Source organism: Scyliorhinus torazame, chromosome 13 (genome assembly GCF_047496885.1).
Source record: "Scyliorhinus torazame isolate Kashiwa2021f chromosome 13, sScyTor2.1, whole genome shotgun sequence".
Lineage (NCBI taxonomy): Eukaryota > Metazoa > Chordata > Chondrichthyes > Carcharhiniformes > Scyliorhinidae > Scyliorhinus > Scyliorhinus torazame.
The window spans coordinates 164,780,381-164,803,605 of NC_092719.1; the positions used below are offsets into that span (position 1 = coordinate 164,780,381).

The 23,225-nt window shown below is 50.7% G+C and overlaps 1 protein-coding gene across 5 annotated transcripts in view; it reads right to left on the reverse strand.

Moving 5' to 3' along the window:
• LOC140388345 (receptor-type tyrosine-protein phosphatase gamma-like) overlaps positions 1-23,225 on the reverse strand; it is a 1,184,455-nt gene that overhangs the window by 759,778 nt on the left and 401,452 nt on the right. For 2 of the 5 annotated variants that reach the window (XM_072472365.1, XM_072472366.1), the window contains exon 3: positions 11,600-11,687. The exons of the other annotated variants lie outside the window; for them this stretch is intronic. In XM_072472365.1, the coding sequence (XP_072328466.1) occupies positions 11,600-11,687 (88 nt within the window). The remainder of the gene's footprint in view (positions 1-11,599; positions 11,688-23,225) is intronic. 5 annotated transcript variants of the gene reach the window in all.

Here is a 23,225-nt window from a genome sequence, read left to right on the forward strand (position 1 = left end):
AAGAAGGGTAACTGTTTTATTGTTTGATAAATAAATTTGGTTGAATCAATTTTGTCATTTGTTCATCTTGCAAAGAAAGATACCTGGGTAAAACTTTTAAGTAATAAACTGGTCGAACATCTGAGGTTTTGCAGACAACACTAGGACTGGACTGACAAACCATTGGACAGAGGTTACGTTTACAAAATTAATGCTCAAACATTTGACTAGACACAAGATAAACAAATTATAACCAAAACAAAATCTAAATTTCAGACAGTTGGTATGCCTCATGAGATCTACCCAGGTCTCACGAGGAGTCACGATCAGGATCCCACCAACAATGGGCAGGATCAAGCCTCACACGCCTAAGTGGGTTTAAAATCCACTTAGACGTGTTGACCCAGGATCGATCGGGCTGCTGGCATTGACTTGCTCCCAAGGGAGACCCCAGCTGGGTGATGCCACAAAAGTGGACCAGGCGGAACGGAACCTTGGGGGTCTCCTAGGACATTGGCGGCTTCTGAGTGGTCAGGGACAGGGCAGGGTAGCCCTTGGCCCACCCCCTGGAACAGGGATACCTTGGCACTGCCAGGCCGGCACTTTGGCACTGCCACCCTGGCACTGTCGAGGTGCCTGGGTGGCACTGCCCAGCTGAAAGGAGCACTGCCAGGGTGGCACGGCCACAGATCAGGGCCCGAGGGTGGGGTCAAGCCCATGAAAGGAGGTTGGGGGGGGATGAAGGGTGGGGTCCTGGAAGAGTGGCCCCGAAAGGGGGATTGGGAAAGTCTCCCATAGCGGGGGTGTCCTCACTTGGGGGTGTGGGGTAATGACCATGTGTGTGGGGGTGACATTGCCCTTGGGTGGGGTGTGTGGGGGAACCTCAAGCCCTCTTAAAGATCGCGGTCCCCTTTCAAATGGTGACCCAATCTCTAAGGAGCCGGTCTGGCCAGCGGGTTCAGCTCCCCAGTGATGAAAAAAGTCCTCCGGGTGGGATTTTCCCACCACCCTGCCGCCGCGGCGGAGGCGGCCGACAGCTGGATATACAGCATCCCTCATTGCCGGGAAACTTGTGCGCCGGCATGGGACCGCCTCGCCCATTATGTGGGGTAGGTTGGTGAGAAATTCCCAAGGCCCAGAAATATGACTAAGTATGGTTAGGTAACGGTGGAGAATTCGCTGACAGAGTCAAGGAGGAACTCATAGCAAAACCCGCCACAAATGGCACCTTTCCGTTAGATCGCGCCCACAGAATAAGCAGCACAGAATGTGGCCATTCAGCCAAACTGGTCCATGTCAACGTTTGTGCTTCACTTGTCCTTCTCCCATCCATGCTCATCTAACTCGAGTGTTATAAACCTCTATTCCTTTCTCTCTCATGTGCTTATTAGGATTATGATTCTTCCCTGTGTACAGAGTGCAGGAGGCGAATATTGCTTCAGATATTCCCTGTGTACAGAGTTCCACATTGTTGTTGCTGCATGGGCAAAGCTGTTTTTTCAGAATCCCCTGTTTGTTTCCTTCTCCCTCCCGGAATAAAAAGTTGACTTGGTTATTCAAATGTATTATTCATTGCACCATATACTAAGGATTCAGTTTTGTTATGGGGTTAATTCTAAAGACAAATTGTAACGCAACCTGGCTCACAATCAGCAAAATTCACAAAATAAGAGATAGTCCAGTCAAGTATCAGTGTTTGATAACAGACCCTACAATTTTTAATCTTGAACCTCAGGCTTGGTTTCTCAAGATTAGCATCAAGTCACCTCTTTAGAATTTGTTACCTCATCTCAAATAAACTTCATTGTTAATTGTAGGTGCAGGATTTTTATGTTGCTATGTCATATGGAAAAATAAATTACACTTAAATGCTGTATAATGTTCATACTATCACCTCAAATTGATTGTAATGCCAGTACTGCAAATGTTCTCTAGCTCAAAGCTCTCCCCCCAGATACAATCCGAGCTTTACGTTTTTGATATCTGACACAATTTGAGTTAGTAGGTTCGATTCAACAGACTTGAGTTAAAGTTCACTGAGCAGTGCATTTAGCGGGTGTTTCTATTCAACGGCACTTCGCATTTTTTTGGTATTGCTAGGATGCCAGGCACGCACTGCCAAGGTGCCCTAGTGCCAGGGGAAGAGCCAGGGTTCCAGCCTTTTCTATCTTCGACCACCCGGGGTCTCCAATGGCCTGGTAGACACGCCCTGGTATCAATATGCTTGGTCCACATTTGTGTGGATCAATACTAAATGATGCTCTGGTGAGAACACCTCCCAAGCACGTCCGTTGAGTCCCGGGCACCGGGTGAATCCAGCGAACATATATTTAAATGAGCCGTATATGCAGATCTGGATCACACCCTGTCATGATATGCAAACATGCAACCAATGAACACTCAGAATAGGACACAACCAATGGGCAGTCAGGACACTTCAGAGGTGGCATCACCACAAGGGAGCATGACATAAACACTATAAAAGGGATGAGGCACTCACACCATGCCTCTTTCCACAGACAGACATCTAGAGAGTTAGACAGGGTTGATCAGCAGCATCACACCCCAGCACGTGGCTTACAGCAAGCTGGTACAGTCAGATTGAGTTACTACAGTTAGGTTAGCAGAGAGGCGAACTCATTTGAGAACTGTGTTAATAGTTCAATAAACACGTTGAACTCATTTCAGAGTCTGGAGCATCCTTTAGTTAAGACTGCATCAAGGAGCAGCCTGTGTTATCTGAAGCAGCTTAACACAACATGATACCAGGCGTGACTGTTCAAACTATTTAGTTCAACTCAGCAAGATCTGTGACAACCGGCTACTGAATACAGGCACAATGGACAAGATTCAGGTTCCTCATCAGCTCAGGACTACTGGTAATCTTAGTGCCAACTGGCGATCGTTCAATCAGAAATTTCAACTAGACGTGGAAGCATCCGACCTCAATGGCGCAATCGATGCTTGGAAGATAGCTCTTCTTCTCAGCACTGCGGGTGGCCATGCAATAGAGACCTTCAACTACTTTCACTTTTCCGAAGGGCAGGACAAAATGAAGTACCAAACCATCCTGGACAAATTCGACAGCCACTGCGAAGTGGACACAACAAAATCTTTGAGCGCTACATATTCAAGCAGAGGATGCAAGGTAAAGACAAATCCTTCAACTCATATCTAACTAACCTTAGACTGCTAGCGCAATCCTGCAACTTCAGTGATATCACTGACTCCATGATCAGAGACTAAATCGTTTTTGGAGTCCACTCTGATCCTCTGCGAGAGCAATTGTTGAAAATCAGGCACATGACCCTGCCAGTCGCGATTGAAACGTGTACTCTGCATGAGCACTCTAAAAATCGCTATTCACAGTACAAAACGGCAGAAAGTGAAAAACAAGCGTCCCACGAGGTGGAGAGTGTTCAGGCCATCTCCCGGATGATGCGTCTCCACATTGACGAAAGCGGCCATTTCGTGCGCTTTTCCCGGGGCCCGACGCATGCGCAATGCGATCGGGAACACGAGGTGGCCGAAAATCGCACTGCGCAGGTGCAGACGTCCGAGAACCGCACCGCGCATGCGCAACGACGCACTGAGCGTCATGACGCCGACGTCATGACGTGTGCGAACTGTGGCACCACCCATTTTTTTAAAAACTGCCCTGCAAGAGGCAAACGCTGTTTAAACTGTGGGAAACCAAAACACTATGCAGCACTGTGCAGATCTGCACCACCAGTCAGGAGCCAGCGCTCCCAATTCCAACAGCGGCGCATCTGAAGTGTGCAACACCGAATGCATGACTCTGATCCAGGCAGTGCGACGGATCCAGATGATGAATACCTGGACAACACTTACCGAGTGGGCATTATTACGAAATGCGAATCCGCCGCACCGGACACCTCGCAAATCCAATCAATCCTGGCCGTGGATTCCGAGGACGAATAGCATGCAGTGATTTTTTAAAATATATTTATTAAAGATTTTTAACACAATTTTTCTCCCTTACAAACAATAACCCCCCCCCCGCCACCCTCGTAACAAATAAAAACGAGAAATCGCGCAGAGCAAGATATATACATGGCAAAATGATATATTTACACAGCTTTGTACACTGGCCCTCACCCGTACGTGCCAGTTTCCCCAATCCTTCATGTTATCTCTTGCTCATCCACCCTCCCAGGCAGTCCCCCCTTTCCCCGCCCCCTCCCCCCTCCCAGGATGTCCCCCCCCCCAAGGTTGCTGCTGCTGCTGACCGACCTTCCTCTAACGCTCCGCGAGATAGTCTAGGAACGGTTGCCACCGCCTGTAAAACCCCTGCGCAGACCCTCTCAAGGCGAACATAATCCTCTCCAACTTTATGAACCCAGCCATATCATTTATCCAGGCCTCCAGGCTGGGGGGCTTCGCCTCCTTCCACATTAGCAAGATCCTTCGCCGGGCTACTAGGGACGCAAAGGCCAGAATGCCGGCCTCTTTCGCCTCCTGCACTCCCGGTTCGTCCACTACTCCAAATATTGCTAGCCCCCAGCTTGGCTTGACCCGGACTTTCACCACCTGAGATATTGCTCCGCCACTCCTCTCCAGAACCCCTCCAGTGCCGGGCATGACCAAAACATATGGACATGGTTCGCCGGGCTCCCTGAGAACCTTCCACATCTGTCCTCTACCCCAAAGAACCTACCCCCGTCCCGACCACCTCGTCTGTGTCCCATTCCCTTTCGGCCAGTGCAACAGCAACCCTTTCCCCCCAACCTTTCCCCCCTCCCCTCCCCCCCGCTAGACACCTGTCTAGCTTTTTTGCTCCCCCCATGTCACTCCCGTAGGTCAGCTGACGCCTGCTGACCTCGGCTTCCCCCGCCGTCCCATTGACCTCCCCGCGTGGGAGTCTCCCAATCCATATGCATTCCTTCGTTCCCCTTCCCGCCTTTCTTCCCGCGCGTGAGAAAACACCCTGCGCTTTCCAAAGCCCGCTCCGCCCCTCTGGCGCAGCTCCTGTCGCGGCCTTGTCTCTCTCCCCCAGCCCATGTAACATTTCCTGCGCGTGATTGACCCCCTATATACAACAAGCATCACACATCAAACCTCAAACATCCCCCCTACCCTCACAAACCCTCAGCTAGAGTCCAACTTTTCGGCTTGTACAAAGGTCCACGCCTCTTCAGGCGTTTCGAAGTAATAGTGTTGGCCCTTGTATGTGACCCACAGTCGCGCTGGCTGCAGCATTCCGAATTTCACTTCTTTCCGGTACAACGCCGCTTTGGCCCGGTTGAAACCCGCTCTCCGCTTTGCAACCTCCGTGCTCCAGTCCGGGTATATTCGGATCTCTGCATTGTCCCACTCACTGCTCCGCTCCTTCTTGGCCCATCTCAGGACCCACTCTCTGTCCGTGAACCTGTGGAACCTCACCACCATCGCCCTTGGCGGCTCATTTGCCTGGGGCTTCTTCGCCAGCACCCGATGTGCCCCGACCAACTCCAGTGGCCTCGAAGGGGCGTTCGTGCCCATCATCGCCTCGAGCATCGTGCTCGCGTATGCCTCGGCATCAGCCCCCTCCACTCCCTCAGGGAGACCCAGGATTCGCAGATTCTTTCTCCTCGACCTGTTCTCCAGGTCTTCGAGTCTTCCCGCCCACCTCTTGTGTAGCGCCTCGTTCTGCTCCACTCTCACCGCCAGGCCCACAAGCTCGTCCTCGTTCTGACTGACTCTTTTCTGTACCTCCTGGATCTTAGCTTCGTGGGCCTTCTGGGTGATCCCGAGTCCTTCAATTGCCGAAAGCATAGGCGCAAACATCTCCTTGCCCATCTCCTCGCGCTGCTCCTCGAAGCAGCGCTTGATGAACTCCTGCAGCTCCCCTTTGTCCCTGGCCGCTGCCATTTCGTTTTCTTTCAGTTGCTTCTCCCGTTGCTCCAGTGCCGCTCCTTTGGCCGTAACACTTCTGGTCCGTTTCATAGAAGTTGGAGGGGGACCCATGGCCGCCACCGGAAGCCTCGTCCCTGCTTCTTCAATGGCCTTGGTAGATCTTTTCACAGTTGTTCCCTCTGCTGCTAGAATTCACCTTTGATAGAGTCAAGTCAGATTGCAGCTTTAAGCTTGCCCTTCCCCCGCCTGCATGCTGGAAGAGGCCTTTGTCTATTCCTGCAGCACAAGCCAAATCTTTTACTGTTTCTGCCGGGTGTGGTAGCCAAAAGACATAACATTCCTGGGGGACACTGTCAGGGGAATGCTGCAGTCTTCTTCCCACACCGGGAAATGTCAAACAAATGCCGTGGGGGCCCTGTAAAAGAGCCCAAAAGTCCGTTCCAAGCGGGAGCTACCGAATATGCTACCTAGATCTGCATAGCCACACCCGGAAGTCATCATGCAGTGATGAAGGTCAACCAATGCCTCATCCAGTTCAAACTGGACACAGGTGCCTCCGCCAAGCTGATTTCGCAGGTGGACTTCAAGAGAATCAAGAAGCCCCCACAATCCTTCCAGGTGCCTGCAAACTCCTGGACTACAATGGAAACGCAATCAAGGCACTGACGTCCTGCCATATGCAGGTGTCCAGCCGGCACACACAAGCAAGCTTACGCTTCGAGATTGTTAAACCAGACAGGGCGTCCCTGCTAGGTGCGCACGCCTGCAAGCAACTGAACCTCATTCAAAGGGTCTACACCACAACGCCGTCCCATTCAGATCTTCAGGCCAGCATCGACAACATCTTAACCCAGTACCCAGATGTATTTAGTGGGATGGGCACGCTGCCGTACGAGTACGAGATTCTATTGCGACCTGATGCCAAGCCAGTGGTCCACGCACCACGATGTGTCCCTGCTCCACTGAGAGAGCGCCTGAAGGCAGAGCTCACGAGTCTACAACAAAAAGGCATCACCTCCAAGGTCACTGAACCAACCGACTGGGTCAGCTCGATGGTGTGCGTAAAGAAGCCTTCAGGGGACCGACGCATCTGCATTGACCCCAAAGATCTAAACAAAAACATTATGCGGGAACATTATCCCATCCCGAAGAGGGAAGAAATTACGAGTGAGATGGCACACGCGCGCTTCTTCACAAAATTAGACGCATCCCAAGGATTTTGGCAAATCCAACTTGAAGAATCCAGCAGAAGACTCTGCACCTTCAACACGCCTTTTGGCAGATTCTACTACAACCGAATGCCATTTGGCATCATCTCGGCATGAGAGATTTTCCATCGCATCATGGAACAGATGATGGAGGGAATAGAATGGGTTCGTGTCTATGTTGACGATATCATAATCTGGTCCACAACCCCAGGGGAACACGCATCGCGACTCAAGAAAGTATTCCGACGTATACATGAACATGGCCTCAAGCGAAACAGGTCCAAGTGCTGTTTTGGGACATCCACGCTGAAGTTCCTGGGCGATCAGATTTCGCAACACGGTGTTCGCCCAGACACAGACAAAATTAAAGCCATCGAGACAATGAAAGTCCCCGACGGCAAGAAGGCAGTACTGCGCTTCCTGGGAATGGTCAATTTCCTTGGCAAGTTCATCCCGAATTTGACCACACACACCACGGCCCTACGCAACCTGGTGAAAAAATCAACCGCCTTTGAGTGGAAGGCGGAGCACCGAACAGAGTGACTGAAGCTGAAAGCCAAGCTCACCACTGCACCTATCCTTGCATTCTTTGACCCAGACCGAGAGACCAAGATATCCACAGACGTGAGTCAGGATGGCATTGAGGCGGTGTTGCTTCAAAGAGACGACACGTCATCCTGGGTACCAGTAGCATACGCGTCACGGGCAATGACACCCACTGAGACCAGTTATGCGCAGATTGAGAAGGAGTGTTTAGGTCTTCTCACCGGCATCCTCAAATTTCATGATTATGTCTACGGCTTGCCAACATTTACTGTTGAGACGGATCATAGGCCTCTGGTCCACATCATCCAAAAGGACCTGAACGACATGACGCCTCGTTTGCAGAGAATTCTGCTCAAACTCCGGAGGTATGATTTCAATTTGGTGTACACACCTGGCAAGGAGCTCATCATCACCTACGCACTGTCCCGCTCCGTCAACTCACCCAGTGAACCACTGGAGATCATCCAGCACATTGAATTGAAAGGAAATGAAAATCACTTATTGTCACAAGTAGGCTTCAGTGAAGTTACTGTGAAAAGCCCCTAGTCGCCACATTCCGGCACCTGTTTGGGGAGGCTGGTACGGGAATCGAACCGTGCTGCTGGCCTGCCTTGGTCTGCTTTAAAACCCAGCAATTTAGCCCAGTGTGCTAAACCAGCCCCTCTTTGAATTGCAGATACAACTGTGTGCAAGCACTCTCCCGGCAACAGATGAGAAGATTGTTCTCATTCGAGAAGAGACGACTAAAGATCCCCTGTTGCAGCGAGCCATCCACAACCTCAGCAATGGCTGGCAGAAAGGGCAATGCCCTCAATTCTACAACGTCAAGCACGACCTGACGCTGATCGACGGCATTCTGCCCAAGCTGGACAGGGTAGTCATCTCATTACGTCTCCAGAGCATGGTGCTGCGGCAGATTCATGAGGGACACCTGGGCGTAGAAAAGTGCAGATGCAGGGCCCGGCAAGCTGTCTACTGGCCCGGCATCAACCAGGACATCACGGACATGCTCTTGAACTGCGAAACCAGTCAGAGGTTACAACCAGCGCAGAGCAAGGAGACGCTCCAACCACATGACCTAGAGACCTCTCCGTGGTCCAAGGTTGGCATTGACCTATTCCACACGAAAGGAATATATCTTAATTATCAATTACTTTTCGAACTATCCTGAGATGCTGAAGCTGCCAGACCTCACCTCACGGACCGTCATCAAAGCATGTAAAGAGACATTCTCACAGCATGGCATCCCGAACACCGTCATGAGCGACAATGGCCCGTGCTTCCACAGACGAGAATGGTCCACGTTTGCCAAGAGCTACAACTTCAGGCATGTCACCTCCAGTCCGCACTATCCGCAGTCCAATGGCAAAGTCGAAAAAGGGGTGCACATCGTTAAGCAGCTCATCCGCAAGGCCTCGGACTCCGCTCCGACATAAACCTCGCACTACTTGCGTACCGGGCAACTCCCTTGTCCACTGGCATGTCGCCAGCTCAACTGCTGATGAACAGGGACCTGCGGACGACGCTTCCAGCCATACACCTGCCCAACCTTGATCACCTCCCGGTGCTGCAGAAGATGCAGCAGCTTCGTGACAGCCAGAAGCAGGGCTATGGCGCACATGCCACCGATCTGGACGTACTATCCCCAGCAGACACGGTCAGGATCAAGATACCGGATGGTGGGTGGTCTGCTCTGACTGTCGTTGTTCGATAGGCCGCGCCCAGATCTTATGTCATACGTATGGCTGATGGCTCCATTGTGCGAAGGAATCGAAGGGCACTGCGAAAAGTTGCTTGCCCACAACCACTTTCCCCTCCATTTCCACATGTCGAATTGCCAACGCCAGACACCTCGAACCATGAGGCCACCAGTCATGCCTCCCACTCGCCTGTCAAGACAACGTCATCCCCTCCACCACCTCTCCGGTGGTCGCGAGGATCAGACGCAAGCCTCAGAGACTGGACTTATGAGCATTTGTTTTGTTTGTTCTGTTCTGTATTCCTCAGTCAGTCACATTAGACAGACACATTCACATGTATACATCTAAAAAGAAAAGGGAGATGTCATGATATGCAAACATGCAACCAATGAACACTCAGAATAGGACACAACCAATGGGCAGTCAGGACACTTCAGAGGTGGCATCACCACAAGGGGGCATGACATAAACACTATAAAAGGGATGAGGCACTCACACCCTGCCTCTTTCCACAGACAGACATCTAGAGAGTTAGACAGGGTTGACCAGCAGCATCACACCCCAGCACGTGACTTACAGCAAGCTGGTACAGTCAGACTGAGTTACTACAGTTAGGTTAGCGAGAGTCAAACTCATTTGAGAACTGTGTTAATAGTTCAATAAACACGTTGAACTCATTTCAGAGTCTGGAGCATCCTTTAGTTAAGACTGCATCAAGTAGTAGCCTGTGTTATCCGAAGCAGCATAACACAACACAACCCTGTGAGAACAAGGTCCAGAACCAGATGCCGAGTGAGATTCAATGGAATCTCGCGAGATGTGTCTAGCGTCGCAAATCTTGTGAGAAGCCTCTCGCGAGATTCAATAGGTTCGTTCCGACACCGAGTCAGGAGCGACGAGGCTGCTGGATCACGCCCAGAGTCTATTAGCGTCCCAATTCACATGTCCACCTTGCCGAGATTCCTTGTCACAACTTTGAATTTTCTCTGCAGTTCAACTGGATCAAGAAGAAAACTAACACAGTGTACATAAACCTGTGGTTTATATTACTCTCACTTCCCCACCATCTGTCCAAATGCTACAATTTCAAGTACAGTATATTCTTTCAAGAATTATATTAATAAGAACACTCATGGGTTTAATTCGCAGATTAAATCTTCAATTTTATTCAGAATTATGTATTTGAATAAACTTTACAAATTACCACGATGAGATAATTATTTTGTTTCCAATGGGATCAAAATTATATTAAAATCCAATTTTCCTTCCATTTATTTTATATTGCAAGTAAAATCACAGGTCCATTGCTCTTACTCGAATGCATATGGTTAATGGATTAATCTAAGGTTGTCTAAGCCATGCAAATGATTCAAATGTAAATATATACATAACATAAAGTGAAGCGGAATCAATCTTAATCAATGCCTCTTCAAAACATAGGTGACTTTTTTTAAGTGAAAAGGGTAATTGATCAGGAGTAGAAACAATAAAATATTTTGTGAGAGCAGCTTTAATGCCTTGAAATCAGGTTATTGGATTAGAAAAATAGTGAAGGAATTTCAAGGCATTAGTGTGATAATTTCAGAAGTGATACTTGGAATTTCCTGTGACCCAGATGCGCTGGTTTCTCAACTTCTCTGATAAATACAGCATCTTCGATTGTATACCTAAATAGATTTCCTCTGAAGGCTCTATCTTCTATTTGATTTGTGGTTGATGGTGCTTCTCTTGATGGCAGTTCCCCTATGCGGAACTTTAACTGCCCCATAGTTTTCTGCAAGACTGGTTAGATGTGGCTCTGAAAGCTCTCATTGAGCATTCTTTTTCCTAAAACAAATAATACATTTTCCCCGAGCACTCATAACTGTTCAGTAAGTTTTAGATTTACCTGTATTGATTAGAATTATTCTGTTTCATGGTCATGTGCAAGAGAGGTTTGCAGATTGTGTTTTTATAGAAAATAGGACGTGATTATTGCAATAAGCTGGATTGTCAAGTTGAATGCCTCTCATTTTAAAATAAATATGAATAAGGTCAATGATTTTTTTGATTAGCTTGGTTATTCAGAGCAGACAGTGTAAGAGTGTAAAATGTTATAGAACATCTCTTCTTAGAGAATATTTGTAAAAAGTGTCAATGATTTTGTTGCTTCATGCAGCTCCGGGCATAAAGCAATCAATATGAACACAAGGCTTTAGCAAAGTGACCGCTTAATATACATCAACACACCTGAAGGAAATTTAATTTTCAATGCTACCATAACATGGGAAATAATAGACTGGCCATCAGGTATACAAGGTGGAATCTTACCATACTGCTTCAAACTGTCAGGCTCAGACCGAAACCTGGCGTGTAACTCTCCAGCTGCATATACCAGTTTTCTCTTCAGATCTTCAGCCTTTTTAAAGAAAAAAAATGAGTGGGCATGGTTTACACCGTCACTGTGGCAGGACGAGGGCTGATAAAGCTGGCACCGGGCTCCATAGAGGTCGAGGCACCATCTTTAAAGGATAACCCGATTAGGACTGAAGTTTTACTCTCCATCCCCAGCGCACCCCATCCCCGGACAATCACCCGGGACTCTCTCTCTCTATCCCCCCCCCCCCCCCCCCGCGCACGCACAACTCACCACCACAGAAGTATTGCAGAGGTTCCCCCCTCAGTGGCTGCTCCCCACCTCTCCCCTTGCCTACAAGCTCCCCCCTCACTACTTGCCACCCCCCATTACCTGCCCCCCCCCACCACCACACATAAATGGAACACCTTCTCCCATGGGGCTACCAGGAGATCCCACCCCTGGCACTGCTCCAGCACAGGTTGGCACTGCTAGGGCACTGTCAGAGTGGGACTGTGCCAGGGGCAGTGCCAGGGCCATGGACGGGCATGTCCCTCTTCCCCTCCCCTCCAGTTGCTATAGTTACCTTTGCGTCTCCAGAGGGATCGCCTTGACTGAATCCGCTATTTAAAATGCAGTTGTAAACCTCGCCAATGTGGCCTCCTGTCGCCGAAGTTTGAAAATTTAGTGAGGAAGAGATCATGTGGCAGGGAGGCCCGATAATAATATTAAAATTTATGATAATCCATTTAACTCAGGTTTCTGTCCTTTCTGGGTGTGAACCTCGTGACTTCGCTGGCGAGAGGTGGGGATAATCTGGAAACGTGATCTCTCCAGAGAGTTTTCCTGATTCTCTCTGGATTTTCCACAGGCATTGCCATTCTCTCTGACGGCGATCACGGGCTGAAAATCGCCCCCGCAAAATTGACCAACACACCATTGTTGAAAGTTAAAGTTCCCTCACCACACACTCACTCCTGCAACCGAGGCACTGTTTTAACAGCACGTTGGAAATTAGGTAGGTGTGCATTTAAAATTGCCCACATTACTTGGTTCCCAATGTTGAAGACACCGGCCCAAAACTGATGGAGTCCTGCTTTTCAGACGTGCCAGATCATCGACATGGATACCACTATTACACGTGAGAACACCACCCACCAGGTACGCGGTACATACTCGTACGACTCGGCCAACGTTGTCTACCTCATACGCTGCAGGAAAGGATGTCCCGAAGCGTGGTACATTGGCGAGACCATGCAGACGCTGCGACAACGAATGAACGGACATCGCGCAACAATCACCAGGCAGGAATGTTCCCTTCCAGTCGGGGAACACTTCAGCAGTCAAGGGCATTCAGCCTCTGATCTCCGGGTAAGCGGCCTTCAGGACCCGCGACAACGCAGAATCGCCGAGCAGAAACTTATAGCCAAGTTTCGCACACATGAGTGCGGCCTCAACCGGGACCTGGGATTCATGTCGCATTACATTCATCCCCCACCATCTGGCCTGCAAAATCCTACCAACTGTCCTGGCTTGATACAATTCACACCTCTTTAACCTGGGGTTACCCCATCTCTGGATCTGTAAAGATTTAATCACCTGCTAATGCTCGCATTCCTAGCATTGTTTGGCATCTTTGAATTTGTCTATATATGTGTTTCTGGAACAGACCTCTTCATTCACCTGAGGAAGGAGCAGCGCTCCGAAAGCTAGTGACATCGAAACAAACCTGTTGGACTTTAACCTGGTGTTGTAAGACTTTGTACTCTGTAGATGTTGGTCTGTGGAAAGAGGCGGGTGTGAGTACCTCATCCCTTTTATAGTGAGATTACCACCCCTGAGTGTCCTGACTGCTCATTGGTCGTGTCCTATGACTACTCATTGGTCGTGTCCTATTCTGTGTGTTCATTAGGTGCATGTTTGCATATCATGACAGCAACCTATCTCGTTAGGACGTGCAGGAGCTGCTGACAGATCACATAAATCAGCAAGGTGAGCTCAAAGGACCAATTCTTCAGGTTGGTCTCTTACAGCATAGATAGAGCCTGCCTCCTGAATTATCAAAGCAAACTGATTGTCAGATACTTCTGCATTAATTGCAAGCCCCTTTAAACATTTTCTTCAATTTCATGACTTATTTTTCTGGTCATCTGGGATACATGAGCCATTATGTTTAGATTTTAAATTAACTTTCAACACAATTGTTTAACACTTACTGTATTTTGTTTTCTTTTCAACAGAATGTGTTCCCTCCTTGTTGGTTTCAGGCTCTATTTATGCCATTAGTCCACCAGAATTTTAACATTAGCTGCACTACCTTCGGTTTTACATCAAGGTTCTGTACAGAGAAGCCATGATAAAGAAACATAGGCTACAATCTTTATTCTATTTGTAATAGAGAGCAATTTACTTGCAATTTAATCTCTCATAAGCAGCTCACCAGCTTACTTGCCAATAAACTTCATCCTATTTGTGGATGCAATTGGATAGTTCATTCAAAGAACTGGCCCTGCCATGCTAGGCCAAATGGCCTCGCGATACTGGCCTTCTATACTGTAAGAATCTATTATCATTAATCAGCATGTGTCCTCTACTTATTAGATAATTTTCTATGTTTAGGTATTCGTAGTGGATTTTCACAGCAAATCTTACAATACATTATCTTTGATGAATGTAGTTTTGTATCGATTAACTTTCAAAGCATTGACTCATAAGTTAAATTCAGTCAAACTAGTGAACTGTGAAACTGGGGAGGAGATTGAGCTTTATCGTTGGTGCAATGGCTGGAATACTGTACTTGGCTACAACTTCCTCATGCGAAGCATGTTTTAAAATGCTGCAGTCGTCAGAACACAAAGATATTCTGTTCACCATTTTAAGATTGGGACAAAAGATGAAATATAACGAAACAGACCAACTGGTGCTTTTGCATAATATAATTTCTTCACAATCTGTTTTCCACCAAAGTGGGTAATTTTGACTTTGGGCAGTGTAAAATGGGCAAAGGCATCAGTAGCACATCCCACATCTCTCACTATTTTTATTTCCATTGAAGCCAATGGGGGGAAAATGTCTAAAGATGTGAAGCAGGCTGTTGACTCCCGATCACCCATTTTGCACAATCATACACAATCAAAATTGTTCCCCTTGGGTTCCAGCAAAAACACAATACTATTTTATTTTGTGTGAACGTGTGTGGCTATTCATACTTTCTAAGAAAACGGCACTTTGCTTCACTGTGGGAATACTTGTTACAACATTTCTAACACTTAAAAACTGTCAAGAAAAAGGGTCTGCAGAAATTTCACCTGGCAATGAAATTTCAGAGTTGCCAGTTATATCCCCAGATAAACATAACATTATTTCACAACCAGGCAAAATGGTGGTTGTGGGGGGAGGGGGTGGGGTGCTTCTGTGCAGCTGATGGCTTTCATAACCGACAGGGTGATCTACATCAAAAACAAGGCCACTGCTGCACAATAAACTAAATTAGCGTGGGCAAGAAAAATGTAATGTATCCACACAACTGTTTAAAAATAAGAGAAAAGCCAATAAAAAGATTTTCAAAAAAAAACAAGGCCACAGTGAACTCCCGCTTTAATTGCTCAAATTCTAACGCGTCTCTGAAAATCCCCATATCCTTTCGAACTACTCCAGTTCAGATGAGCTCATGGTTATAAATCTTGAGATTAGTTGTTGAACAGCTGTAATAATACAGAATAGATTAGGTAGCACTCTCCCAAGCCCAAATATTATGCATTCAAACTCCTGTGCCAGGTTTTGAGAAAGAAAAAGATAAATTGACATAGAGCCTGGTCAAATCTCTACGTCCTGAAGCATTTCATAAGTTATTCAGCGCCATGTAGGTGAACACCACAGTATTTCTGTGCACAGCAAACTGCCACAAATGGGTAATTAACAATTTGATAATGTTGGTCAAAGGGGGGAACATCAGGGGAATTCCTTGCTTTTCTTTTAATGCTGACATGGAACAGGACATGAAGGATGCTACCTCCAACAGTGCCGCATTCTTCCCTTGGTACTCTTCTCGAGCATTAGCCTAGTTATGTGTTCAAACACTTAAATGTAGCTTCAATTCACAGTTTCTGACTCAGGCGAGAGTGCTACGAAATGAGCTAAACTGACATTTTGCTAATTTAGGCTGACACTCCAGGGCAGGACTGCCACACAGCCCAGTATCAGCCTTTGACTGAATATGTCAGCATCCATGTTCATTCCTTCATGTGTAAGTTAAAGATCCTCTGGCAGTGTTCACATTAGAGCAGGGATTTTTTTCCTTGTCTTCTCGCCAACATTCCTTTCTCAGCCACGAGCAGAAAGATATAAACATTCATGCTGTATGTGCTAAATGACTGCCAGATTTGCCGACATGACAGTTAGCGCATTTCCACTCAATGCAGGAGGAGTATTTTGACATGTTTGAAATGCACAATAATGTAAATGCAAGTGTCCCTTTCTTTAAAACCTCTTAAATGATATTTAAGTTTCAAGTATCGTTGACTTTCCCAGACTCCATTAAACAACATATCCTGTGTCCAGTAGTATAGATTTATTTCAGCATGAAACACATCACAACAGAAACAAATATGCATACTCAGATGGAAGGTCCTCGATATCTAGTTAACTTTAAAGGATTCACTCTGATAACAAAAGTGTAACCATGGTTGTTGTGTGCGGTTAGAATTGGGCGGGGGCGGGTTGGTTCCAAGCTAACAAAGGGATCGTGAACCAGATTTAAAATTTCTCACAGTGGCACAGGAGTGATGAGCCTGCATGGTGACATCAGATATCTGGGATGAAGTGTGGAATGGTCCTTGGCTCAGTTGGTCTAAGGAGCGGTGTGCAAGTGCGAGGGTAGAAATCTCAATTAGAAAACACGTGGTGCTGGATTCTCTGCCCCGCCGCACCACATTTCTGTTTCACCCCTCAGGCGGGATGCTCCATTACGATGGCCGGTCAATGGGGTTTCCCACACCGTTGGGAATCCCCCGGGCTGCCAGCAAAACGGAGCATCCCGCCTGCAGAGAATCCAGCCCGTGGTGCAGGATTCTCCATTGGCTGACATCAAAATTAGGAAACACGATTGGGCGGAGAATAGATTCCGACGCCGAAATTGCGGCGGGCACCGATTTCACGCCAAATCGCAATTCTCCATCACCTCGACAGCGGTGTCAATGTGTTTCAGAACGCACGGACAGTAAACACTGTTTACAGAGCATTAGCAGGCCCAACACAGTTTTCTCCAGGCCTCCACGATTCTCCGCCTCTCCTTGGCCAAATTCCCGCCGACGAGGTTCACTTGTACTTTTAACATTTGTGAAACCGGTGTCCTGGCTGATCGAGGGAGAGAGAGGGGCTACGTAAAGTGTCCAACATCGCCATAGTTTGCTGACAGTTGTGCCGCTGGTCAGTTGGCTTCTGTCAGGGCTGGGGAGAAGAGCGGGGGGGGGGGGGGGGGGCGGTGGCCAGGAGGTGGACTGTGGGGTCGGTGTGGACGGACGCGGAGCATCATTATCGTGGCCTGGAAGGCAGCCATGCAGCTGCGCATGCCGCTGACTGCCCACTGTGACCTTAGGACCACAGGTCATAGGGGGTCCACCCAGTGCACCCCCCTAAGTGCCCTCTGGCCCCAGCCAACCCATCAGCGGGATGGGTGTGTGATGCACTATCAATTACGACGATACGTGAGTAGAGTGTAATCGAGGCTTTATTAAGCAGAGATGTGTAGCCTCCTGCAGCTGCTGCTGAAATGGCTGCAGCTCGGCGAGCACACACATTTATACTCCGCCTACTGGGCGGAGCCAGCAGGCAGGGATCTACCCACGTACCTCTAGTACGGGAGCCTTACCGTATTACATCTCGTATGTGATATATACAACAGTGGCGACCACCACATTCACCCCCTGTTTAAAAAACAAAGAGTCCAGCGGGGGTGGTGGAAAACTATTTACATGCATTTTAAGGTTAACATTTTGTGGAAAGTTCACAAAGTCAGCCGATCGTGTGCCTTGATCCTCCGTTGTGAGCGCCGCAGTCCCGGTGGCGATGCAGGCGTCAGCTCGGTCGCCGGTGACTCCGGGAGCATGTAGACCTCATCGTCATCCCCAGGTGGAACCAAGGGGAGGACGGATCGTCCTGGAGCAGGGTCTGTGGTTAAGGAAGTACGTGTTTCGGTTGGTGGAGGGGAGAGGCCCTTTGAAATCCACACTGAGGCGTTCAAAGGGGCGGGAGGCCTTCACTAGATGCATGCGGTCTGGCCGGTAAAAGTGCGGTTTGCACTCCGCACAGACCTGGCAGTCTCTGGTGATAGCCCTGACCTCCTCAATGGAGCAGGGCAGATTGCGGGCCTTTATGAAGTGAAGGAACCGGTTGACCCCTGGGTGACAGAGAGCGACGTGTCGGGTCCGGAGTTGGTACACTTGTGCGCTGGCACATGTACCTCGGGATTGGGCATCGGGGGGCTCATTGAGCTTACCGGGGCGATACAAAATCTCGTAATTGTAGTTGGAGAGCTTGATCCTCCATTTCAAGATTTTATCATTTTTGATCTTGCCCCGCTGTGTGTTATTGAACATGAAAGCAACCGCCCGTTGGTCAGTGAGGAGAATGAATCTCCTATCGGCCAGGTAATGCCTCCAATACCGCACAGCTTCTACAATGGCTTGAGCCTCGTTCTCAACGGCGGAGTGCCGAATTTCGGAGGCGTGGAGGGTGCGTGAAAAGAATGCCACGGGCCTGCCTGCCTGGTTGAGGGTGGCAACCAGAGCGATGTCTGATGCATCGCTCTCGTCTTGGAAGGGGAGTGTCTCGTCGACCGCGTGCATCGCGGCCTTGGCGATGTCGGCCTTGATACAGTTGAAGGCCTGGTGAGCATCGGCCGTCAGGGGGAAAATGGTGGAGTGAATGAATGGGCGGGCCTTGTCCGCATAGTTGGGGACCCACTGGGCGTAGTATGAGAAGAACCCCAGGCATCGTTTGAGGGCCTTGGGGCAGTGGGGGAGGGGGAGTTCCATGAGGGGGCACTTGTGATCGGGGTCGGGCCCTAGAACTCCATTTTGCACCACATAGCCGAGGATGGCTAAGTGGTTGGTGCTGAACACGCACTTCTCCTTGTTGTACGTTAGGTTGAGGAGTTTGGCGGTGTGGAGGAATTTGGAAAGGTTAGCGTCGTGGTCCTGCTGGTCGAGGCCGCAGATGGTGACGTTATCCAGATACGGGAAGGTGGCTCGCAGTCTGTACCGGTCAACCATTCGGTCCATCTCCCGTTGGAAGACCGAGACCCCATTAGTGACGCCGAAGGGAACCCAAAGGAAGTGGTAAAGGCGGCCGTCCGCTTCAAACGCAGTGTACGGACGGTCCGCCTTGCGAATGGGGAGCTGGTGGTAGGCAGATTTCAGGTCCACTGTCGAGAAGACCCGGTACTGTGCAATCTGATTGACCATATCAGATATGCGTGGGAGGGGGTACGCGTCGAGCTGCATGTACCGATTGATGGTCTGACTGTAGTCAACGACCGTCCTGTTTTTCTCCCCAGTTTTCACAACTCCCACTTGGGCTCTCCAGTTGCTGTTGCTGGACTCGATAATGCCTTCCCGCAGCAGCCGCTGGACCTCGGACCTGTTGAAGGTCCTGTCCTGGTGGGGTGACGGGTTTGCAATCGGGGGTGAGGTTTGCAACAGAGAAGGCAGTTCGACCTTAAGGGTCGTGAGACCGCATACAGTAACGGGTGGTAGCGGCCCCGCCGAATTTCAGGGTTAGACTTTGGAGGTTGCACTGGAAGTCCAGGCCGAGAGTAGCAAGGCAGCGCAGAGGTTGGGGAGGACGTAAAGCCAGAAGTCGCTGAACACTACGCCCTGGATGTTGAGGGTGGTGGTGCAGTACCCCCAGATCACCACGGAGTGGGATCCCGAGGCCAGGGAGATTCTCTGGTTAATGGGGTGTACTGCGAGGGAGCAGCGCCTTACCGTATCAGGGTGGATGAAACTCTCTGTGCTCCCGGAGTCAAGAAGGCATGATGTCTTGTGCCCATCGACCTTTACCGTCGTTGTCGCGGTTGCGAGGTTGTGCGGCCGGGACTGGTCGATTGTGATGGAGGTGAGTTGTAGCTGGTGTTGGAAGGCCCCTGGCTGGTCGGCAGGCGATGAGCAGCCCGATGAGGTGCCCGACGAGCAGGGGTCCTGAGGTGGGGAAGATGGCGGCACCCACGAGGCGCACGAGGCCTGATTGGGGGGGAAGATGGCAGCGCCCACGGGCCGCACGTGGCCTGAGGCAAGCAAGATGGCGGCGCCCACGGGCCGCACGTGGTCTGAGGCGAGGAAGATGGCGGCGTACTCGGGCCGCACGTGGGTTGCGGCGGCGTACACGGGTCACACGTGGGGGGGTGCAGGAATAATTGGACTAGTTACAGCGGCGATCGAGCGGTCTGGCACACAGCAGCGAAATGTCCTTTCTTCCCGCAGGCCTTGCAGAATGCGCTCCGCGCCAGGCAGCGCTGCCTGGGGTGCTTTGTCTGTCCGCAGAAGTAGAACTTGGGTCCTCCAGGGTTGGGTTGGTTGGGGGCGGTCGCTGGTGGGGTCCACGATGGGGTGTTCGCTAGTGGGGTCCACGATGTCCAGGAGGGGGGCGCCGTGCGGTCGGGGGCATACGCTTGTACATTACGGGAGGCGACCGTTAGTGAGATCGCGAGTTTCTTGGTCACCGCAAGGTCGAGGGTAGCCCCCTCTAAGTGGCGCTGGCAGATGTACGGTGACCCTATACCCATAACAAAAGCATCCCTAATTAGGAGTTCGGAATGTTCAACAGCCAAAACGGCCTGGCAATCGCAGTCCCTCGCCAGGGAATGCAGGGCACGCCAGAAATCTTCCACAGACTCACCGGGGAGTTGATGCTGCGTGGACAGGAGGTGCCTGGCGTAGAGCTTGTTGGTCTGCTGAGTGTAGTTCTCTTTCAGTAGCGCCATGGCCTCAGCGTATGAGGGGAAAGATATCGGAGCTCAGCTGCGTCTACAGGATCTGGAGCTTCTGTGCCTCTGAGGGTGGTTCTGTCACAGATCCGATGTAGGCTTCAAAGCAAGCTAGCCAATGTGCGAAGGCCGACTTGTCGTTGTATGCTTGTGGGTGCAGCTGCAAGCGATTTGGCTTGATGCGGAGGTCCAGTGTTGTAAAATCTCTGCTTATTAAATTGATGCACTATCAATTACGACGAGACAGGAGAAGAGTGTAATCGAGGCTTTATTACACAGAGATGTGTGGCCTCCTACAGCTGCTGCTGAAATGGCTGCAGCTTGGAGCCAGCAGGCAGGGATCTACCCCCATACCTGTAGTACAGGAGCCTTACCGTATTACATCTCGTATGTGATATATACAACAGTGGTGACTACCACAGTGTGCTGCAGCGCAACCAGTACCATCTTGTTGGCTGGGATGGTGTGTGTGGGGATTGTAATGTGTATATGCGGCAGCAGCTTGTCAGCCTCCCAAGTGTCAATCACGGACCCGGCGAATCCAGCACTGTTTTTCGTTGAAATCGATAGTGTTCCACTAGACGCCAGTGCCAGCCCTTCAACAGTTGCTGAATTGGTCCAGGTTCGGCGCCAGTTTTGCTGTTGTGAAAGTCCACGAATCCTGCCCCGGCATCAACCCTTCGTCTCAGGAATGGAGAATCCAGACCTTGACATTTTAATAATTTTCTCAAATTTGACATTTTATCTCAGATGATCCAAGTTTTGGTAAGGAACTGCAACCAGCTGTACAGCAAGTCTGCTGTTAACGAATCTCTTGCGAATGATTTGTGGTCAGGTCAAAATTGTTGTTCACAAATCAAGACACAGAATAACTTCCATTGAGTGCCTCACACTATGAAAAGAACTGGCACACAAACTGTAGTCTGAATATTCCTAATTTAAAACAGAAGACCTGCTCCACCTGGTATTTAATCCCTTCAGGGCTTTTTACTAATAACTTTGAAGTAAAATAAGATTGAGGTTAAAAGTCAGTTTCAGATTGTTTCTCACAAGTTTGAGTTGCTCTCTATCAAACTCAGTTGATTAAAAAAACCTCAGATGTACAGATTGGTAATAGTCTAGGTGTGGAAAAAACAAATGAGAACACATAATGTAGCCTGATCCAAACTTTAAACCAGTGATGTTCAACATCAGAGAAACAGGAGGGTGGAAGGGAAGGGAGGGGGAAGGGAAGGGAGGGCGAAGGAAAGAGAGAGGGGAAGGCAAGGAAGGGGAGGGGGTAAGGGGGAGGGGGAAGGGAGGGGGAGGGGGAAGGGAGGGGGAGGGGAAGGGAGGGGAAAGGGGGGAGGGGAAGGGAGGGGAAAGGGGGGAGGGGGAGGGAGGGGAAAGGGGGGAGGGCAAGGGAGGGGAAAGGGGGAGGGCAAGGGAGGGGAAAGGGGGGGAGGGGGAAAGGGGGGGAGGGGAAAGGGGGGAGGGCAAGGGAGGGGAAAGGGGGGAGGGGAAGGGAGGGGAAAGGGGGGAGGGGAAGGGAAGGGAAAGGGGGGAGGGGAAGGAGGGGAAAGGGGGGAGGGGAAGGGAGGGGAAGGGGGAGGGGAAGGGAGAGGAAAGGGGGAGGGAAGGGAGGGAAAGGGGGAGGGGAAGGGAGGGGAAAGGGGGAGGGGAAGGGAGGGGAAAGGGGGAGGGGAAGGGAGGGGAAAGGGGGAGGGGAAGGGAGGGGAAAGGGGAAGGGGAAGGGAGGGGAAAGGGGGAGGGGGAAGGGGGGAGGGGAAGGGGGAGGGGGAATGGGGGAGGGAAAGGGGGGAGGGGAAGGGAGGGGAAAGGGGGGAGGGGAAGGGAGGGGAAAGGGGGAGGGGAAAGGGGGGAGGGGAAAGGGGGGAGGGGAGGGGAGGGGAAAGGGGGAGGGGAAGGGAGGGGAAAGGGGGAGGGGAAGGGAGGGGAAAGGGGGGAGGGGAAGGGAGGGGAAGGGGGAGGGGAAGGGAGGGGAAAGGGGGAGGGGAAGGGAGGGGAAAGGGGGAGGGGAAGGGAGGGGAAAGGGGGGAGGGGAAGGGAGGGGAAAGGGGAAGGGGAGGGGAAAGGGGAAGGGGAGGGGAAAGGGGGAGGGGAGGGGAAAGGGGGGAGGGGAGGGGAAAGGGGGGAGGGGAGGGGAAAGGGGGGAGGGGAGGGGAAAGGGGGGAGGGGAGGGGAAAGGGGGGAGGGGAGGGGAAAGGGGGGAGGGGAGGGGAAAGGGGGGAGGGGAGGGGAAAGGGGGGAGGGGAGGGGAAAGGGGGGAGGGGAGGGGAATGGGGGGAGGGGAGGGGAAAGGGGGAGGGGAGGGGAGAGGGGGGAGGGGAAAGGGGGGAGGGGAGAGGGGGGGAGGGGAGGGGAAAGGGGGGAGGGGAGGGGAGAGGGGGGAGGGGAGGGGAAAGGGGGGAGGGGAGGGGAAAGGGGGGAGGGGAAAGGGGGGAGGGGAAAGGGGGAGGGGAGGGGAAAGGGGGGAGGGGAGGGGAAAGGGGGGAGGGGAGGGGAAAGGGGGGAGGGGAGGGGAAAGGGGGGAGGGGAGGGGAAAGGGGGGGGAGGGGAAAGGGGGTGAGGGGAAAGGGGGAGGGGAGGGGAAAGGGGGAGGGGAGGGGAAAGGGGGA